General features: G+C 46.6%; 1 protein-coding gene, 1 long non-coding RNA gene and 2 other non-coding genes across 5 annotated transcripts in view; 1 reads left to right on the plus strand and 3 right to left on the minus strand.

The window, feature by feature from the left end:
* The first annotated feature begins 1,349 nt into the window (after positions 1–1,349).
* LOC135825288 (uncharacterized) lies at positions 1,350–18,644 on the plus strand. The gene is made up of 3 exons (XR_010555051.1): positions 1,350–1,686; positions 6,965–7,113; positions 18,427–18,644. It is a non-coding gene; the product is annotated as an uncharacterized LOC135825288 (long non-coding RNA).
* Trnai-aau (transfer RNA isoleucine (anticodon AAU)) lies at positions 17,751–17,824 on the minus strand. The gene has a single exon. It is a non-coding gene; the product is annotated as a tRNA-Ile (tRNA).
* A 453-nt stretch (positions 18,645–19,097) lies between the features above and the next one.
* The window catches only part of LOC135824866 (H(+)/Cl(-) exchange transporter 7-like), a 37,039-nt gene continuing 33,703 nt past the window's right edge, over positions 19,098–22,433 (minus strand). For both annotated transcript variants that reach the window (XM_065337593.1, XM_065337592.1), the window contains 4 exons: positions 22,131–22,226; positions 21,452–21,538; positions 20,631–20,711; positions 19,098–19,949 (listed from right to left, as the gene is read on the minus strand). In XM_065337593.1, coding sequence (XP_065193665.1) covers positions 19,854–19,949; positions 20,631–20,711; positions 21,452–21,538; positions 22,131–22,226 — 360 coding nt within the window. In that variant the 3' untranslated portion in view covers positions 19,098–19,853. The remainder of the gene's footprint in view (positions 19,950–20,630; positions 20,712–21,451; positions 21,539–22,130; positions 22,227–22,433) is intronic.
* Trnag-gcc (transfer RNA glycine (anticodon GCC)) lies at positions 21,133–21,203 on the minus strand. The gene has a single exon. It is a non-coding gene; the product is annotated as a tRNA-Gly (tRNA).

A 22,433-nucleotide genomic window follows, 5' to 3' on the forward strand; every position in this document is an offset into this window, starting at 1 on the left:
TTGTACTCCCTAGTGAGTGCAGAGAGTCGGGCTCACGCGGTGATTACAGTCACACCCCTGTTCGGTAGGTTCCCCATGTCTCACCCCCCAACGCCCAAGACGAAGTACACACAGTCCAGCCTCAGTGGCCGACGGGAAAAACACTACTAGTATAGTACCGAGTAGTATACTGTTCAATGTGTTGATCGCCATGCAGTATCTTTTCCAAATCCATAACTTCCACGTGTGTTTTCGCGCAATCAAGAGCGGACGAAAAGGGCGATAACAGTAGCTAGCGACGGAGCACGGCTGTTTCACATGTGTGAAAGGTTTACCTACATTGTAAGTCTTTTCGCAATTCGGATCGTGAGCCAATTAAATTATGATGAAAAAGGTCGGCGGAATAGTGTGGGGAGCAAACCCTTTCTTAAAAAGGTTCTTGTCAGTTTTATGCTATTTCGTCGCACTCGCTGGCTGTATAAGATCTGGTTACGTTGGTGGACAGTTAGTCATAACTCGCAACATTTTGTTCTTCTCCTTTTTCACCATAAGTCCTTCCTAGTACAATAATGAAACAGCCTGCTTTTTCTGCATGCTTTGATACAGGGGCCAATATTCTAGATCCAGTGGAGGTCAAGCACTGGCCAATGAAGTAACACTAACACGTTAGTTTCGCAGAAACCTAACAGCTAGCGTGCCACATTTTGTATTTTATTAATTTTGTATTTATGGATTCTCCACAGGCCTAATAGCCTAAATTGCATGTCATGATTGGAAGCTGTGGCCTTAGTAAAAAAATCGAGGGAGTCTCCGTGTTACTGCTGACTGAGTGGATCTAGCGGCAGTGGATGAGCTATCACACATACATTGTACACTACAGACTGCAGTCTAGAGTAGGTGTAGCACTCCAGTCTCCAATATTATTATTGGACGTGAGTAGCTCCATCATTCATGGCTGTGTAGACTGACGTGACACGTCGTTGCATGGCGCATTTGCAGTATGATGTGCGACCGAGTGGATATTACTCACACCTTCATAACACACACACACACACGCACACCTCAGACCTCAGACATGCCCATCGCGGAAGCGATGATAGCGAACAGCTATGTTAGACATAGCAACTTGTGCTGGGATTACACCATTCAACAGCTTACAAGGCTGATGAATTGACCGCCACTTTTTTCACGCACACACACACACACACACACAGCACAGCACAGCACAGACCATAATTATTATTATAGTCCCCTGGAAAGGTGCTAGCTAACGGCTGAGGGCGCGCAAAAAGGTGCGAGTTGTGAATGATGGCGGTGAATGATAGCGGGAGTAGATCGAATAGCACGCGGTAAACCCACACATAAGGAGCTCCAACGAGCTCCAGTGTTCTTTTTCTGAAGTTATGAGTTGGGGAATGCTTGAAAGTGCATCCTCTTCATAAAATTGACTACAACTTCTCTAGCACTACACATGCTGTACTGGCTGGCCGGTCAGGAAAAATAGTGTTTACCGCTTCAACGAAGTTCTTATATCAACCTCGGTTGTATGTACAATGTACTGGTAGCTGCTTGCCAACAACAACAAAAACACTTTTCGATATTAGCTTTGGGTGCTTGACGCTGTTGAGAGTTGGCTAGCGCCTCCCAAGGATGCCAGAGTTTGTCCTGCCGCGGCGGAGACCCCAGCACGGATTGGCGAAGACGAAGGTAATATTATTGTAATGCACATGGACATGTTTTGTGCTACAGTAAAACCTGTGACTACCGACCACCCCTTGGTGCCAGCAAAAGCGGTCTTTAGTAGCAGGTGGTCGTTAGTTAGAGGTTTGCACCGTGTGACCATATATACTAGTAGATCCCATCCTGTCCCTCCCATGCTTCTCCGTCTTGACCATTACTTTTCTTCTTTTATTCACCATTATTATTATTATTATTATTTATTATTTTAATTTATTATTATTATTATTTGAAACTGGGATGTTGAGCCATAAATAAATGTGGAAAAGAAAAGGACATAATTATGGATACGAGTTAAGAGTAACTCTCCATCACTGTAACATGATACTATATACAGTCAGTCAGTTATACAGTATACAGTCAGTCAGTTTTGTGCCTAGTTATTGCACTTTCTGACTGTATATAGTATCATGTTACAGTGATGGAGAGTTACTCTTAACTCGTATCCATATGTCCTTTTCTTTTCCACATTATTATTATTAAGCTTACGTGGAGATTCGTTTGTATGACTGGGGTGACAGAGCCGCTCAGTCTTCGTCTCTCCTCCGAGTAGTAACATCGAGCAGAGAGCGCTTTCGATGCGCTCTCCAAGACGTTTCATAATTACATGTATCATGTTTATTCTTGACAGCGCTTGAAATTCTGACAGGTGTATTGCAGTCCACACGGACTCCACAGTCAAAATGGCCTGCGTACATATTGTTCAGCTGTAGTACCGAAAGATTCCTTTCAGGACCATGGAAAATCAGCAAAATTTCAAGAAGGAGCTTCGAGCAACATTTGATTTCCTACATCGCGGTCGCTAGTTACGGGTCAAAAATCGTCTTTGGGACAAGAAAAGGCGGTCGCTGGTCGCGTTCAGCAGGTAGTCGCTAGTCACAGTGATTTTTGAATGTGAGACCGTCCGTGCCTGGCCAAGTGGTCGGTAGTACCAGGCTGGTCGCTAGTCACGGTGGTCTTTAGTTACAGGTTTTACTGTATTTTGTACTATTGACCGATGCTCAGTCGGCTACAATACGTGCTTGGACTAGCTACTACCAAAGAAGGTGCCGTATTATCAGGTTTTTTGCCAAGTGTTCGACACATTTTCAACACAAAGTTCTAAAAAAGAGCCAAACTCACAGAAGCACAATACAGGTACTGACAGGCCTGCACGTTAATGTAATAAGGCAATCAGCGGCATCTAATCCAGTAAAAGGAAGTGGCCACAGGGGAAGAAAAAAGTTATTTAAAAAAGAATGTTATTGAACTGTGCTGCTGTCCCAGCGCCGACAGAAGAACACAGTATCTCAAGCAACATTACACTACCTACTGTAGATTGTCGATACAGTAAAACCTGGTCTAAGCAACCACCCCACGGTGCAAGGAAAAGCGGTCGTTAAAGCCAGGTGGTCTTTAGAACCAGGTCCCACAGTGTCTGTGTGTTCGAAAATTTAATGGAAAATGGTCGTTAAAAGCAGGTGGTCGCTAAAACGAGAGGTCGCTTACACCAGGTTTTACTGTACAGTAAGATCGGGCGCCGAAGAACGCAGGGGCTCGAGCGCAGCCTAGGAAAGTTCGTAAATTTTTGATTCTAGCCAGACCGTTCTTATTCACACGCGCGCGGCGAGTCGAGTGACGTCATGACGTTTGTCATGTACATGTACATGACCATACGTACATGTAGTGCAATGTAGTAGTGGGTGTCGTAAATGGGAATGACTGTACATGTAGCAGTTACTGTTTACACGTGTACATGACATGTACTCACCTTCCATACATGTACAATGTAGATCTACGTACAATGTAGATCTAGTGTTCTTAAATCTGATAATTCTAGCCTGGACTGTTCTTAAATTTTGCCGGTTTTCCAGCCTGGGTGTTCTTCGGCGAGGTGTTCTTCGGCGCCCGATCTTACTGTACATGTTCGTAGACCCGGGTGCTCGAATCAGAAACGATTTGACAGGTGTGAAATTTCTCATCTGTAAATCTCAACAATGTCAGAATATACTTTTGGAGAGGCGCTAGAACAGGGAAGGGAGTCTGGCTTGACCCACTCAGCAGGAATTCAGAACCTCGGTGCGCTACAACACGAGCTACAGTACGCAGTAAAATGGTCGTATTTCCTTCGGATTTTTTATTTGAAAATTGGGTGCTCGAATCAGAAACAGCAAACTCGTCAGATCGTCTCCGATTCAAGCACATGGGTCTACCATCGTCTACGCTTGGTGTGGCAGTTGAGGGCAGGTAGTAGTAACTTACTACTTCGTTTTTGAGAGCAAGATGGTGAGTGGAGCCGCAGATTCAGCAGGTCTTTGGCAGCACCGTACAGGAGACCCACATCCTCGAATCAAGGACCCAGCAAAAAGTGGGTCGCGAGTATTTCAAAAACCGTTTACCGGGCAGCGCTGAAATTTGGCATATCGTTAGCAGGCCGTATGTTGATAGTATTTGTGAAAACTAAACGAAATCGGAACAAGTTTAGGTACAATTTCAGGGTGTTTCTGTTTTGGTACCCTGTGTCTCATTCGAGCACCCGGGTCTACGTATGATGGCGCAGCGCAAACCTCAAAATCTAACTGTAGACTACATTGGGAAATGGGGAAAGACCAAGCGAAGCGAGGCTCAACCGATGAGGCAGGAGCTCGAGACGCAGCACTCCTACTACTACTACTACTACTACTACTACTAGACTGAAGAGTGAAGTAGAAGAACCGCACACTGTATGCAGACCAACCGCACAAACCAAGCAGGGTGCAAAGTATGCAAACGCACACAGCTAAAATGGAAGTGAATCTCACACGGCTTCCACATTGCACATGCCACTGTAAAAACTGCTTTTTTTGCTTTTTTGGCCCCAGGGCCCGGGGCGGGTGGTCGGTTGTGACAGGTTTTACTCTATCTGTGTAAGTGCACGTTGGACCTCTCATTTGAACCTTTGACAAAGGTGCCGTTTTCACAAAGGCTGTGTGAAAACGGCATTTACATCTAGTACTAGTAGGTAGTAGGTACAAGAAGACAGTAGTCAGACTAGACGTCATGAAACTACTATCACGTGGGTCTAAGAACTACTACTAGTACTGAGTACTAGGCCTGGTAACCCGTACTTGGCCGTAGTTCGCATAGACGATGCAACCTCAGCAGTCGCTAGTGACGCATGTACCAGAAACGGGTCTTTGCACATCCACCAGTAACATAATTGATTAGCCCATCAAATTCGGCGTTTTGTACGAGGCCCTACCGAAGCTACATGTACGTGTTTTTACATGTTCTTACTTTAGCTTCCTTGGCAAATGTACTGGATGTGTACCCACAGATGTTCTCGCTCCACATATACTGGCATACACAGAGACATAGACAGCAATAGCGACAACACACAAAGTGAAGGGTAGTTGGCCGCAGCCAGATGTGACTCTTATGGCAACTTTAGAGAATCTGAATCTAAATGAACTGGATGAAGACTAGCACCATGTGAATTGACCCCCTGCATTCCTCATCTACGTCACACGGAGGACATCGCCAAGATGACAATGACTGTACTGTGTATTCCCAGCAGACCCTAAGACATGATGATAACTTTTGTGGTCTTTCGCAAATCCAAACGGGAATCTCTTCCCAATAACAAGGCAGCGAAGAGATAAGGTGTGTATGCACTGGAAGTGATAGTCAGCTGGAGATCAATAGTACGGATCCATTGTCAAACATTGCATTACTTGGCATTAGCTACAGTTTCAGGTATTTAGCAAGGACTACAACAGGTACAGTCATGAGCTAGTCAATGACCGATTGTGTATGGTATACATGTAGGTTCAGCTTTGAAGGTCTCCAGCGTTGAGCCGGATCGCACGGTGCGTACCCCACACTTGCTGGGGTAACCAGGGTAACCAGATCGACAGCACGCATGCGCCTACTACACTGGTGCATGTACTAGTACTAGTACGGTAGCTCAGTGTCGTCAACCATTTTAAAATTATTTAATTACATACAAGTAGCGTACATGACATAATAGTTGTATATACATGTAGCAGCAGTCGTTGACTACAGCACTGAACTCCACGCACACACGATACCACAGTCATGTTAGTCAACAGCCTCCTTTACGGGCAAAATAAACACAATGAATCATGTTTTCCCAAGTGTTCCAAAAAACTTCAACTCAAAGTTCTAGAAATAAAAAAGGCAAAAACACACAAAAACACGCAAAACAAAACCACAACAGCATAATCATGTATATACATGTACCTACTTAGATAAACAGCAGCGAGTTCAAGTCAATAATCCCGTCACTGATACAGCTCGTGCACGCTAAGACGGTACCCAGGCCTCTACCACTGCCAGCGCAGCAGAGGTATCACCCACTACACACACACACATACGCACACACACACACACACACACACACACATACGCACACACACACGCACACTTGTACTTGTACTTGCTCACTGCCAAATTGGTCACGTGGGGACACACACACACACACACAGTCATGTTAGCACACGACTGTACTACACGCGGGTACTTGTGTGGGTGGATCACACGACGAGGAAAGGTAGTGAACGGTAGTGAAAGGTAGAAAGAACACTACGCTTTCCAACTACGGACGTAGGATAGTTCGTAATCATTTCCAACTACGGACGTAGGATAGTTCGTCATCATGGTGGTCCGGTGTGCGAGTCTATACTACATGGTACTAAGCAGACCCAGACCAAACACTGGTTGATTACGTGTTCCACACGTCGTTGGGAAAGCCCAAGTAAAATAACAAAATACAATACAATACAACACGTCGCAGTGGCCTACGCACGTAGATCTACTGGTGACGGCATGATGTTGCACGATTTGGAGAGAGGGGATCTGTAGCTTGCCGATGATGAGACCAAGATGGAGAAATTCCGTCCATGGTGAGTCAAATAATGAAGTAGTAAATCGCGGACCGCCGCGTAGATTGGGGTCGCGGGGTCAGCACGCCTCAGCTTGTTACTTGGCGCATGGCGGGAACAAGTAGAATTATGGCCCTGGGAGTGGAAGGGTTTTAACTTTTTAAGTGCTAGCAGCTCCTCGAGTAATCAGCGGTCTTAACCTTTGAAAGGCCTTCGCGTAGTGCGTGCGAAGCTTACGTTGTCCACAAACTTCCTCTGAGTCCTCTCCCCCCCCCCACCCCGTAGACCTTCCCACTGCTACTGCTCTAACAAAAGAGTACAATAAATATTCATAATCATTGGCGCTGTGTCATGTGCGTGTATGTGTATGTGTTGAACTGCTGTAGGCTTAACGCGGCCGACGGATAAGAAAAAGCGGCTGCCAAGCGTGCCGCGTAAATGACAAGACGTACAAATCAGGCGCCAGGAACATGCCGTCAATGGACCGAAGCCTCAGGAAATTACGTGTCACCTCCATGAACCTAGCCGAGATGAGGTTGGGTACCGTGCAGTTGCATCTTACACGATTGTATAGGACTTGTGGCTTGATTAGAAAATGTGCGACCCACACACTTGATAGCATAAGTATGGCTAAAGCAGCGATCGGTCTACAGTACAGACCACTAAGCAGGTACAGTGTCTTATAATAATAATAAATTTTAGTGCAGTACTAATGTAGCGGACATGGAAATCCAGTCGATTGACCGGGGCCGGCACCCTCAGCGCGTAGAGCTACAGACCGCTGCGTGCAGTGTGTATGTTGATCCGATGCAATCAGCGCGCTGCATGCAACGCATAAACATCCAAGTGTGTACGCGCTTATCCACGGCTGCATGGCCAGCGCCCTGGGGCCGCTAGACGTGCGACCGGATTTCCATGTCCACGACAGTAGATGACTGTACTACTACTAAGGACAACTGTACATCTACTAAGCCCCGCAATCCTGCTGAGAAGACCTACTGACTACAAGTACTGTGCGACTAGCGACTCCAACCAGTCCAGGGAACGCAAAGCTAAAGAGTCGTACAGACTAGCATTACTCCGTGGTTCCGTCATCATTCTGTCATTCAACTGTGAGTAATCGCAGAGCAGCGCATAGGTCAGTACAGGGACAAAGGCAAATCGAGCTACGGCCAGTACGGGCACGGCCGAACATCGTAGCCTTGCCCGCTAGCCAGCACTGCAGTACTAGTACTACTGATAGATACAGCTCATCACTGACAGCACTCAGCAGCCAGTATTCACCGGGCCCGCTGGCTCACTGCTAGTACTAGTACCTACCATATCAAGGCTCCTGCTGCACAAGAATCTCTCAGTGTCCACAGTGGTTTCATCGAGAACGGATCGTTGATTCTCTAGCTCTGATACGTGTATGTGCGTTAGGTTTGCACTAACAGTCGAGATCTTTCTTGCTAGTGCAGTTGGTCTGCTTGAGTCCTTGTTTTCGCTCTTCTCTGACTACGCGACAATGGATCCGGCTATCGGTCTACATCCGAATGATCCGTTTGTTCCGATCGCGCTCTGGCACCAATTTCAAGTAGTCTGCCCAACCCCCTCACCGGCCACTACTCCAGTTCAGTATATGGCCAGTACCACCAGTCCCCACAGCACGAAGCCCGGAGATGGCGTCCAGTTGTCGGAGAAGGACATGAATCGGGCACAGGAGATCGCCGACGGGCTCAATGGGCAGACGCCGGCAATGGCCGCGCTGTTGGCCGTGTCTGAGATAGCCCGCGAGCAGCACTATGCCCAGTTCCCGTCTCCACCGGAGTCCGTGACCTCTGTGGAGGACAGTTCTCCCGTTGTTCAGTGCGCTATCGGCAAGACCCACGTCGACCCTGACGCCGACCCTACGTCGGATTATTTCACGGCCAGTGAGTACGCGGGCAGCATTGGGTCGCCCGGCCAAGCGACGTACAGCAAGGCAGCACGAAAACCTGGTCGGAGAAGGGCTGCCGAAGCTACGACCCACCACTGCACGGAGGCAGGGTGCAACAAAAAGTACAAGAAGAGGTCGCACCTGAACGCCCACATTCGGTCGCACACGGGTGAGAAGCCGTACCGCTGCGCCCAAGACGGGTGTACCAAGGCGTTCGCCAGGTCGGACGAGTTAACCCGTCACTCGCGCACTCACACGGGTGAGAAGAAGTACCCATGTACGTATCCGGGTTGCGACAAACGCTTTATGCGATCTGACCACCAGAAGAAACATGAAAAAACTCACACCCGCGGGCCAAGATTGGCAAGAAGAAGAAGCAGCCTGAAGGAGAGGGAAGCGAGCGCCCGTGCGGAACACTCCGACCAGCAATAATTGAAGGTGGGCTGGCTCCGAACACAACTACTTAATTAAAGTAATTTATCATTTAGCAAGCGTCTCACCGACATTATTAGCATTAGTAGTACAGGTTCGTTCCGCATTTCTCCAAACCAATAGTCGTTAGGCAGATCTAGCTACCACTGTGCATTGCCTATGCGCGTTTCATTCATTAGTTGCAGTGCTGGCTACATGTAGGCCGTTTGTGTTGTTTAGATTTGTGCCAGGACGCTGTTGAGATCCTCCCATTACTCCCACTGGACTATTTCTTCTGGATTCTTGAACCTTGACGAACCCCAGTCTGGACTGGGCCAATTCTGTTTTAGGAGTTTCGCACACAGCATTCCATGTCGCAGCTTCATTTGATTGCCTCTGTATATTTGCACGACCATGAGTAGCACAATAGCTCATTCCGCTCTAGACCTCTACTTCGCTTTTAACACCTTTCCATCGCACTGATTCACAGGCCTACAGCACACAGCACGCTTAGTTCATAATTATTCGTCCACTCCAGCCGCCGCGTCTAGATCACAGCATATCTCATATTGTGCGTTCTAATGAACTGATCTTTCTTTGAAGGGCGTTTAGTCGTTGTGTTGTGATTCGTGTTTGTTGTACGCGTCAGCAGTCGTGCGTGCTGCGTGGAACTAACCTCTAGGCTTTTCAACTTCGTAGTTTCACCATCAGCCGGTGTTGTACAGTTTGTGGAATATACATGTGACATACGCATGTAGATGTATTTCACTACTAATCGGTCGTATTGACTATTGGTTAGTTTGGTAAGGAAAGCTCCCTTCCCTGGTCCGGGAGTTTCAATGAAGTCCGCGTTTGGCCTTCACTGCGCACGTTCTTGTTTGGTTCGTGATATTCCGCGGACAGTGTACGTGGCGTGCATGGCTACAATGATTGTGATGAGTCGCCTTGGATTAGGTCTCCATTGTAGGTGTCCTGCTGGCGATACCGGCCATTGTTCTTTCTTTCTTAGGAGTTAGAGACACAGTACAATCAGTCATGCACATTATGTACACGTAGCTGCTTCTCGGTTGGCACGATGAACTTTGCAGACCTGCACTGTAATCTGTATGCACTGGTCTGGCTGGACACCACGACGCGTAGCAGACTCCAGACAGGACCAGGGTGCTAGCACGTACATGACTGTAGCTCTCCCGCACTTCCAGACCAGTGCAGACGACAGGCCTCTTTCACTGCAGTCTGCAGCGTCCTGGACTCGAACTCGGCGCCTTCACATCACATCACATCCCTGTGACATCAGTCCCTACGCACGATGACTGCATTGTGTAATGCGTGTTCTTGACACGTGTATGCAGCGGCCCGGACAGCCGCCAGTCGAGACAGCCGACACCAACACTGGCAACAGTCAACAACACGGAGAAGATCTTTGTCAACATCCCGAGATTCCAGCCTGCCGCGGGTCAGAGGACGCGATAAGCATACATGCCCAGTGCAAGGCAGCGCGCGCAGAGACTTTCCCTAATCCCACCCGGGCCTCTACAGCGGAGAAATGGCAGCTTTGTGTCACTTTAGTTTAGGGCGCGGGCGTGCGTCAAGTTGCTAAGAATAGTAGTCAGTCACTCTGTATGACTCTGAGTATGATTGTTACTAAGTCTTGTACTGTGCGAGTCTTGTACTGTGCGAGTCTTGTACTGTGCGAGTCTTGTACTGTGCGAGTCAATTCAAGACTTCAGAGTCTGGATGCACAGCCTAGGCTACATGTACATGATTGTGTAGTACGGCTCCATCAGCGAGTGGGCGCAGTGGCAGGGGATGGCCCATGGGGGCTGGCCCATTGCTGCCGGGGCGGTAAGCCTGCAGCCTGTAACTTAGCTCCCTGGCCAACCCACTCTGAGTCAGTGTCAATGTCAGTTAGGCATTGGCGGATAATGCTCGAAAAGGTGGCAGATTCTGCTGGAAAAGCAGTGAAATCAGCGGAACCATACAAACCTTATGCATAAGTTATGGCGGGCAATTCCTCGAATTCTGCTCCATTTCTTTATCCACATACCAAACATGCATGAAACATACCAGAAAAAGTACCGAATTCTGCCAATTTTTCTGTTGGCACTATCCGCAAAGGCCTAGTGTCAGTCAGGCTTTACGTACATTGTAAACCAGACTAGTCATAATAAATTGTGCATGATTGTACTGTGCTGCTCGATGAAATCCGGTCCTGTGACTGTGGGTCAGGTAACAGGTGTTCGCCTTGCCCCATTTCGTAGCCCAGTGTTCGCAGGTCCAGGGCTGCACAACGCCCGGTGGCGAGTACTGGAGTGACTCGATCGGATTTCATTGAGTGTTACTGTACCCGCGCAATGTTCAGTAAAACCTGGTGTAAGCGACCACCCCACGGTGCAAGGAAAAGCGGTCGTTAAAGCCAGGAGGTCTTTAGAACCAGGTCCCACAGTGTCTGTGTAGAACTGTCTGTGCATGGGGGAAATGGTCGTTAAAAGCAGGTGGTCGCTAAAACGAGAGGTCGCTTACACCAGGTTTTACTGTAGCTTCTTTGAAAGGGACAGACGAGTCAGCTGATATAAGCAAGAGTAACAAGAAAGCCTCGTTTACCCTTTATCCACCCATTGTTCGCATAATATAGGAACAAGAAGTAGGAAATGTATATTTAGTGGCCAAAAACGTTGATGGGTCGAGCTGATCAGGAAAATATCACAATAGAGTCGTTGCGCAATGTTCGCGAATCCAATCAAACCAACAATAGCAAGAGCAGCCCTGCTAACGTTATGTAGTCGCACATGAGTCATCCCCTCTAACTGTAACTATGGCCAAGAAAGCTGCTAGATCAGGGACCCCTCGGCCCTCGCTATTGTTGTTGTTGTAGCCCTTGGCGGATTATGCTGGCATAATATTTGGCATAATCTTGGGATTTCGTCAAAAAATTATGCTCCGGCATAATATGGATTCCAACGTGTAAGGTCGGCATAATCTTTCGGTTTAGACAAAAATTATGCTTAGGGGCATAATACAGCTTTGTCAGAAAACCTGCAGAGGTTTTTTTTAATACCCCAGTTACGACTCCTTGTCATAGCCCTTGGCGGATTATGCCGGCTTATCGCCTTCTTAGTATTTGACCCCACTAATTTCCCTGATACCTAAGCGGTCAAATATATCGCGTATTTGACTGCTTAGTCAAATACACGATATATTTGACTACTTATATTTGACTCCTTAGAACTTCTTGGACTTAGAAATTTTCTCTCCAACTTGGAAAAAGGAATTTTTGAAGAAAGCAGAAATACACAAGATGGGATTCGAACCCACAACCATGTGAATCTCAGTCACTCTTCCTTACCACCCAGCCACTGTGCTACCGATGCTGAACCTAATTTAAACATTGACCTTGATCCTGCACTGCCGTACAATGCGGTATAGGCTATAGTATAATACTAGAATTACAAGGATATGTCGTATATGGAGAGAAACTATTGCGTGGAGAACACGATAAATAGATTATAGACCTCATAGTTGGTCTATACAGGATATATAGACCTCGTAAAAGACCTCGGGGGACCTCGGTCTTTTACTCGGTCTATATATCCTGTATAGACCTCCTAACCGGTCTATAATCTATACTTATACCCAGCTCATATTAACCCCCACTAATTCCTGTGATCTATAACTGGTGAATATATCTCCATATTCACCACTTTAACTTGGGGTATATACTTTGCTATATTACCCACTTAGAGGTTGTAACTTTTCAACTTTCAAGGGACTTAGAAATTTTCTCTCCAATTGAAAAAGAAAAAAATTGAAGAGAAGAAAGAAGTTTCAGCAGGAATCGAACCTGCAACCATAAGATTCCCAAGCACCTATCTTGATCACCCAGCCACCAGGGTGTTGATGCAGATGTTGGTTGAAAGAAAGGTCTTAGGTCTGGAACACGCAATACTACCTACACATAATAGTATACTATTGTATACTGGGATACTAAAATAGCTATTTCGGACCAGTATTTCAGGCCAAAACCGAAGCTAGGTATAAATAGAATAAACACCTCTGTCTTGTGTTTATGGGAATATAAACACTGTCTATAAAAACCTCGGCTACGCCTCGGTTTTTATAGCAGTATTTATATTCCCATAAACACTACGACATCGGTGTTTATTCTATACATAATATTTGGCATAATCTTGGGATATCGTCAAATTATTATGCTCTGGCATAATATACGGATTCCAACGTGTAAGGTCGGCATAATCTTTCGGTTTAGACAAAAATTATGCTTAGAGCATGGCCGTGTGTGTATGTGTGGTTTTCAATCCTCTATGTACAGCGTGAATACATAATGGAACCGAGCATAATTCAGCATAATTCAGCATATTTGTTGGCATAATTGTGGCATAATCAAAAGCATAATTTGACGATTGGCCGAGCATAGTCCGCCAATGGCTATGTTGTTGTTACTTTATTTTACTTCACCAGAATTACAGGCAGTAGAATGCCTTCTCACTAGACCAGGTCTAGTTCTCACAAATGATGAAGAATGTGAATGAACATGTTAAAAAAAACAAGAAATAGAAAAAGATGAGAACAACTTGTGTTTTATATTTTATGACGGTATTTTGTATGTGAGTGACAGTGATTACATGACAAGGGAAAGAAAAGAAAAAGATAGAAAGAAAAGAGTAAGGAATATACGAAGCAGATGTATGAAATAGAAATAGAGAAGTTGAGGTATTTGAGGAGAAAAGTCAGTTAGTCGATTAGAGACCAAGCCAAAAGATCAAAATGCATATGTCTGACGAATGAGTCAAGACAGAGAAAGCGTGTCAAGAACACATATCTGGGCACAGCAGGGCTTTGAAACCCAGAATATCTTCATGGCAACGAATATTTGCCGGAAGCCTGTTCCAATACACGCTGCCCACGAATTGCATGGACGCTCGAGATGCTGGTCCACGAACAAATGGAATTTGGAGAAGACTTGAGACCTGGCCACGTGTAACACGGCGTGTGCTTTGCTCAAGATCAGGTTCAGCGATCAACAGAAAGAAAGGCGAAAATAGCATGCTTGCACTGGAGGCAAGGCATCTATGGACAAAAGCAACAATATTGAGCTTAAAATGATGGATTAGTAGAGAAATATTTAATCTAGAAATAAGACGTGCGGTCGGTGTTGACGTGGGAGCTGAAACACAGCTCTGACTCCAGCCTTGCTGGTCTTCCCCAAACGGTCGAGAAGCTGAGCTGTGAGGCTTGGGTAGAATGCTGCTGAAGCATAACACAGCTGGCTGTTTCTCATACTGGTGTACCACGATCGTCGAAATAATGGGTCTTTCTGCAAAGATTACCAGTCATAATGTAAACAAACGTTTTGGAGCCAGCGGCTTTACACTACAGCCACAAGAAGGACAATGCGATAATAGTGGTTGCGACTTCGGCGATGATGTTTTTTAGGAGTGGTTTTGCTCCCACACTGGAGCTGGCGCTATTCCGCCGACTTGACTGACACTTGACTGACTCACGACTACCATCACTAGTCAAGTCGGCGGAATAGCGCGAGCTCCAGTGTGGGAGCAAAACCATTCCTAAAAAAAAGGAGGACAATATAGCTGTCTTCCTGAATATTTTATTAACACAACGGTTTAAAATGCAATACACAATACACTGCACTGCACTGCTGCACTGGAGACTACACTGCTGTACTGGAGACTGCACTGCTGTATTGGAGACTGCACTGCTGCACTGGAGACTGCACTGCTGCACTGGAGACTGCACTGCTATATTGGAGACTGCACTGCTGCACTGGAGACTGCACTGCTGTACTGGAGACTGCACTGCTGTACTGGAGACTGCACTGCTGTACTGGAGACTGCACTGCTGTATTGGAGACTACACTGCTGCACTGGAGACTGCACTGCTGCACTGGAGACTGCACTGCTGCACTGGAGACTGCACTGCTATATTGGAGACTGCACTGCTGCACTGGAGACTGCACTGCTGTACTGGAGACTGCACTGCTGTATTGGAGACTGCACTGCTGCACTGGAGACTGCACTGCTGCACTGGAGACTGCACTGCTATATTGGAGACTGCACTGCTGCACTGGAGACTGCACTGCTGTACTGGAGACTACACTGCTGTATTGGAGACTACACTGCTGTATTGGGGACTGCACTGCTGTACTGGAGACTACACTGCTGCACTGGAGACTACACTGCTGCACTGGAGACTACACTGCTGCACTGGAGAAGAAATTAGAGGAAATAGTCAGGAAGTGGTAAAAAAAAAAAGCAAACAAAAAACAATGTAGCTGTAAGTATAAGCATTTCCTGTCAACATGCATGAGTCGGGTACGAGTATACTGTAAAACCAACGATTATAAAATAAAGCACACGACGAGCTCTATAAATCATCGTTTTTACGTTATACTCATGCTTGTCGACAGGTAGGTCTAGGAATGCTTGCAGCTAAATGTGTCCTCCTTGTGGCTCGGATTCATAATGTAATACCGCTTTTGCCTTTGTTGTCTGGGCCACGCCTGGGTTTGCAGGTCAAGGCCACAATTAATTATTGCATAACTGACGTATCATTAATCGTGATTCGACATTTCCTAGATCACGGATCAAGAAGAACTTCCAGTTCCACACCCGGAGTCGAAACACACATCGTTTCAGGTGGCAGGATGATTTCGTGCTGTCTCCCTAGTTGATAGTGCACGTTCTATCCTGTTGTGATAATTATATAAAGGCCTCTTTTACGGGCAAACAGAATACAATTGACAGTGGCATGGCGAATGATTAGAACACAACACCAAAAAATGAAAACAATTGTATGTGTGAAAAAATGCCAAAAAACGAGAAAAAAACAAAAAACACCAAAAAACCAGGAAAATACAAGGGCACTGTCCTGACCACCATCGTCTCCAAAACCTCACAGCCGGCCCTCCGAGATTGCCAACTCTCGCAATGCATTCACAGGACGGTGATATGACGATCATCGGGCACCGCGGATGCACATGATCACCGACCGCAACAATGCAAACGCCAGTCGACACCGGACATACATGTATGTCATTGTGTCATTCTGTTGTGATGCTGCACGTGGAGCCAAATGATTGCGTGTCATCAATCCTTATAACCACGAGTGCCGTGGATGGCTGGAAAGAAAAGCAGAAATCACAGACAGAAGCGGTCATGGCTCAGGAACTGACTCAGAAAAGAGGGGAACCAGTCAGTGAGTGTTGCCCGGTTTTGCAAGTGAGTCCTGAGACGGAGGCAGCACCGTCTGTCTTCACCTGGTGAAGAAGAAGTATGTACTGTAAAACCTGGTTTAAGGTGGCAGACTACCCAAAAATTCGCTGAAAAATCGAATTTGTCAATTCATATTGAGTGCTACGTCAGTTGAAAGAGCATGAATAGCTGCAAATTCTCTGAAAATTGTGTCCCGATCTGACTGGCCGTTCAAGACTTATGGCCGAAAATGTGCCCTTGCAAGGAAAGATTTTTTTGTTGCATGCTGTCATTTGTTGGCAGCACTGTATTTGAATGTGAGCAGACCGTGCGCAACTTGTCGTATCATGGAAACACGTGAAAGTGTGCAGAATTTTGCTCCAAGTCCAAAAAATCAGGTTTTTGAGCCACGTATTGGGCTGCACGGCGGCGGGCGAAGCTCGCCGCCGTGCAGCAGGACTTTTGCCAGCACCCTCGTGACGTTGCAGATACGTGGCTTGATTATTGTAGTTGACGTTGATTTAGTGACTTTGGCAAGTTTGAGTCGTGTCAAGAAGTCAGGTAGGATTCAGTACTAGGCAGCAGTGACACGTGAGTGGTAGTCTTTGCCGGTTTCTGAGGGTATCCTGGATTTGGTGTGCAGCGCTGTGGAAATGGCTTGCTGTGGACGTCCCAGCACTGGATGTTGTATCAAAGGTACGACCTCGTAGCACGTGCTAAACCTTAAAAAAATTCAAAAATTGACTTTGGTCTGTGGGAGTGTGTGAGAGAACGCCCACTCGTTCCGTTGTGACAGATACCAGGGCCTCGTTGAGGGGCCCTACCCCATCACCCATGGCTGCTTCTGGACTTGTTCTAGGTTTGGGTCCCGCGCACGAACAGAATGAGCACGAAAATGTGAAAAAATTGAAAATGCATTTGTGTGGCTCCTGGGTGGCTCGCACACCGTGGCACTATGCCGGAAATTTGAGTGTTTTCGGCCTGGAAAGCCTGTCAGTGAGGCGCAAGAACTTGTAAATCATGTCCTGAGGGCCAGCATAGTGGCAGGAGTGTGTGGTCAAAATTTCACTCAAATCCATTGAGAAACACCAAAGTTACGGTCAATTGAATGCCGAAATTTATGGGTAGGCTGCCCCCTTAAGCGACCACCCCACGGTGCAAGGAAAAGCGGTCGTTAAAGCCAGGTGGTCTTTAGAACCAGGTCCCACGGCGTCTGTGTAGAACTGTCCGTGCTTGGAAAAACGGTCGTTAAAAGCAGGTGTTCGCTAAAACGAGAGGTCGCTTACACCAGGTTTTACTGTGAAGACCGAACAATGCAGCACCAACCACAACAATCCATATAGGCCATGGCATGATGCGCTCTTGTTTGAGACAATCTTGACGATAACTATCGGTACTCTTACTGGCGATGGTGCCATCTTGAGAATAAAGAATTCAAAAAAACTAGCTCGAGGATCGAACGAAGAAAAAAAGAGCGTGCTCCCAGCAGGGCTCGAACCTGCGACATTCACTAGCTCGAGGATCGAACGTAGAAAAAAAAGAGCGTGCTCCCAGCAGGGCTCGAACCTGCGACATTCACTAGCTCGAGGATCGAACGTAGAAAAAAAAATAGCGTGCTCCCAGCAGGGCTCGAACCTGCGACATTCGCGTTATTAGCACGACGCTCTAACCGACTGAGCTATGGGAGCTCACGTCTGGGGATAAGTCAGAAATGGTAACAGTCTTTCTTTCCTGCATAGCAATCAAGAGGGCGATGACTTCCTCAGCATTCACCTGTTTTCCAGTAGGGCTGTGTCAAAAGTAAAAACATCAGGCCCGTTTTACCATGCTGAACTCTTGTGGTTTGTGCATGAGGAAGGAGAAACAAGCCGGAATCTTCTACCTGGAGAAGAAAATCTAACATTTCTCTCTTGTTGTTTCTGCATGAGGAACGAGAAACAAGATGGAATATTCTACATGGAGCAGAAAATCTAACATTTTCTCTCTTTTTGTTTGTCTGTTTCTCTTGTTGTTTCTGCATGAGGAAGGAGAACCAAGCCGGAATATTCTTCCTGGAGAAGAAAATCTAAAATGTCTCTCTTGTTGTTTCTGCATGACCTGGAGAAAACAATCAAAAATGTCGGTCTCTCTTGTTGTTTCTGTATGAGGAAGGATAACCAAGCCGGAGAAGAAGTGTTTTCTTCTTGGCTTGCTGATGGCTGAACTCTCGTTGTTTCTGTATGAGGAAGAAGAAAACAAGCCACAACATTCTACCGGAGAAGAAAGAAGAAAATGTTTCTGTATGAGGAAGGAGAACCAAGCCGGACTATTCTTCCTGGAGAAGAAGTGTTTTCTTCTTGGCTTGCTGATGGCTGAACTCTCGTTGTTTCTGTATGAGGAAGGAGAAAACAAGCCACAACATTCTACCGGAGAAGAAAGAAGAAAATGTTTCTGCATGAGGAAGGAGAACTAAGCCGGACTATTCTTCCTGGAGAAGAAGTGTTTTCTTCTTGGCTTGCTGATGGCTGAACTCTTGTTGTTTCTGTATAGATTCTTTAACTTAGTTTAAGGATTAAGGAGAAAACAAGCCACAAAATTCTACTGGAGAAGAAAGAAGAATCTAAAACTGGCCATCCCAAACCCCGACCACCATCCCCTCCTGGAATGATTACTTTTATAGCCCATTCTGGCTCTGCACTTCACACCTGAAATGATTGGTAGACCGCGCTCGGCCAATCAGAGTTCAGCAAGTGTTTTCTTCTTGGCTTGCTGATGGCTGAACTGTTTCTGTATGAGGAAGGAGAAAACAAGCCGCAAAATTCTACCGGAGAAGAAACACTCGCAAACCAAATAAGAATGCATATACTCCTGGGCCCCAGCAGTGATTGTTATCACACAAACACACAAAGTAGCTTCGATGACAAAATATACGCACACGCACGCGCGCGCGCGCGCACACACACACACACACAAAATACAATGTACTTGTTATGCATGTTTTCCAAAAGACAAGGAGATACGCGTAATGGATCACACCGTCAGATAGAATAAATAGAAACATCTGAAGAAAACACACTATGACCAATGTTTCCGCTCACCAGCAATGGACAAGGAAAGGAATAATCAGCAGATACAGAGCCTTCCACCGCTCGAAACGTATCCTAGCACAACACATTCAGCAGACTGGACTCCAGAGGGGGATTGGGCAGAAGCTATGAACGCATGGCGACATGGTTGCCATAACAACGGGTATATCTATCTATAGATTGTGTTTTCTACAGTTTTAAATATTTGCATAGGAATCTTTGCAAAAAATATTGACATGGGTTTTAGCAAGACAAAACAGGACAGGGGTAAAGATTCTCAAGGGGATCATCTGACAGCAGAATAATCACACTCCACAGATATAAGTACTTCACACATCATTACGGAAGAAGATATATGCGAAGGAAGCGGCGCACAGATTCTCAAGTCAAGAATCTCTTGCAAGCAAACACATTTCACAACAAAGCATTTGTCTGTCTTATCAGCGGGGAAGACATCACCGAGGGTGACATTGCACACAGCAGCGCTGTACATAGTCTGAACGTCACGGCAACAGCATCATGTCGCAGTCATGGCTAGCCACTGGCACGTTGTAGCCGGGGCAACAGTACACACAGCAATGTACTGCCTACTCAATGACATCATCACTACATCATCATCAGCGTCATCAGGAGATAGCGCGCAGGTCATGGCCTACAGCACTTCCAAGCGCATGATACGTCCGTCGGAGTGTAGTCCGTGGACTTCACGATAGCGGGACAGGTCTTTGCGCGTCACGATTCCAACAACCTGCATGCAATGAAGACGAACAACAGAGGAATGCAGAGCCATTTCACGAGCCGAGTCTTTGCGGTACAGTTCAAACCTTGTCTACTCACACATCAGTGTTTTGCTGCACAGGAGTATAAGCTGCACCCCCATTTTCTTGCCACGAAATACAGACCCCATTTATCACCATTAATTTGATCAGCGGATTCTAAGGCACACCCAATTTTTAGGGGTGGATTTCGAGTGTTCAAGGTGTGGCTTGGGGTGCGTTCGGTTGGTACGATCTAGAACAGGATCGAACAGCTGGTGCACATGGAGCAGCCTCATGGCAACCAAACGGTACTCCGGAAACAGAGCACATTTTTTTGTGAAAAAATGTGCCAAACTTGGTGCATTCTTCATAATGTGTATGGGTCACCATGGTCACTTTGTACGGTACAACGAGTCCAACCCAAAAGCGTATGCACGTGATCATTCGGGACCAAAATCGATGTTCCCGCCAGGTTTCACTGTGAAAAAGTGAAACTGCTTGGTCTGCTCCGGCCTCGAGGCCGAAGCAAGCAGAACATGTTTTGGCCGACCCAGAACAGGTGCAGTCCCAACCAAACGCGCTGTTCTGGTGAATCCTGTTCTAGTTCGTACCAACCAAACGTGCCCTTATACTCCGGAAGATACGGTAAAAAAACCTAAAAAAATACTTACTCGGAAATGCTCGTCCACAACAACAATGTGCCTTAGTCCCAGAGCACGGAACGGCTTGAACACGTGGTGCATCGTGTTTTTCTGCGCACACAGCATGACACAGGGAAAGTCAAACGAAAGAGCTGAAACAAGAGCTGGACAGGCGACAAGACTACCTCGGATACAGGCGTAACCATGGGACCCATGCGCACGACGACACGGATGATGGACGGCCATCTACCCCAGCCCGGACCATAGTCCTGTGAATGGTACTAAGCCGGTATCCTCCCTATCTCTCCCTTTCTTGCCTCTTTCAACATGCCCCTCCTGAAGTTGTAACGTGAGAACTCCCTGCTTGATCCCATGCCAGTTTTCCCAATACAGTCATTGGCAAAGAAATTCTAAAATCTCAAAAGACAAAAAAATACTCATTGCTTGCTGGGATGTCACCTGGTAAGCACTAGCACACCAGTGGATGACAACATCTCAGGGCTGAAGAAAACTCTCCCAAAGGAAAAAAACCTGCATTGGCCGGGAATCGAACCCGGGCCCCCCGCGTGGCAGGCGAGGATTCTACCACTGAACCACCAATGCTCAGATGACAAACTCAGCGGGAACTGGCTACTTCTACTAAGTTCTAGAACACTGAACTGAGGGTCCAAAATGTGAAAATGTAAACATTCCGCAACGGGTTCATCATTTTTACGAGACATGTAAACCGCGTTCGCACTGTTGCACTGCAGCAATAGCATCTGGGACATCAGTTCAGACAGTACGTAAACGTACGAATACGCGTGCACACACACGCACACAGGAAAACAGTCAGCATCTATGACACTTACCTCGGTGACAGTGTATGGCATGGGGTTGAGGTAGGGTCTGAGGTCAATGTACTGGGTGTCACGAATCTGATGAGACAGGTGAACGGTCTGCCAACCGGAGTGGAACACACAACACAAACACACAAACACGAAAGGTGGTGACATTTCAAGTATAAAGCATCAAAATCCATTACGGACGTGTATGCACACCTCGCTCTCGCTAATACATACACATAGGTGATTTCACACACACATACGCGCCTGCGCGTGCACACACATACAAACAAATGCACACCACACACACACACACACACACACACACACACACACACACACACACACACATACATGTACATACAGTCAACTTCGCTAATAACGACTTCGGATATAACGACAATTCGCGAATAACGACAGAATTTCCATGCCCAGAGCAAAGTCCCATCCAACTGTAATACATATAATGGGACTTCGGGTATAACGACACTTCGCGAATAAGGACACTTTTCTGATGCCCCGCCGAGTGTCGTTATAAGCGAAGTTGACTGTAGTCGCATCCTCACACACCCACAGCCATTGTGCGCAAAATACGCGTCTTATTTCACAACGTCCAAACTCTTCACGGCTCATGCAACACTCTGACCAAGAGAGATTACAGCCGGAAAGCAGGCAAACTATCCACTCGCACAAGACCGTTCCCTACCTGAATAGCTGGAATTCGTGGGTACAGAGCCTCGAAGTCTTCCAGACTCAGATGTTGACGTCCGTGTAGGTTGTTGCCGTCGGCGTCACAGAACATCTGACATGGCGAGAATGAAAACAGCAAGAAGCAGCAAAATCAGAGTGTTAGTGTGATTACGCACACTGGCAACAAAGGCGTATGCCATTACACCTGTGCATAGTGCTGACATTCAGATGGGTAGAGCGGGAGGGAAGATGGGTAGGGCAAGTTGGGAGATGGGTAGAGCGGGAGGGAAGATGGGTAGGGCAAGTTGGGAGATGGGTA

The sequence above is a fragment of the Sycon ciliatum genome, chromosome 9 (genome assembly GCF_964019385.1).
Source record: "Sycon ciliatum chromosome 9, ocSycCili1.1, whole genome shotgun sequence".
In the NCBI taxonomy this organism is placed as follows: domain Eukaryota; kingdom Metazoa; phylum Porifera; class Calcarea; order Leucosolenida; family Sycettidae; genus Sycon; species Sycon ciliatum.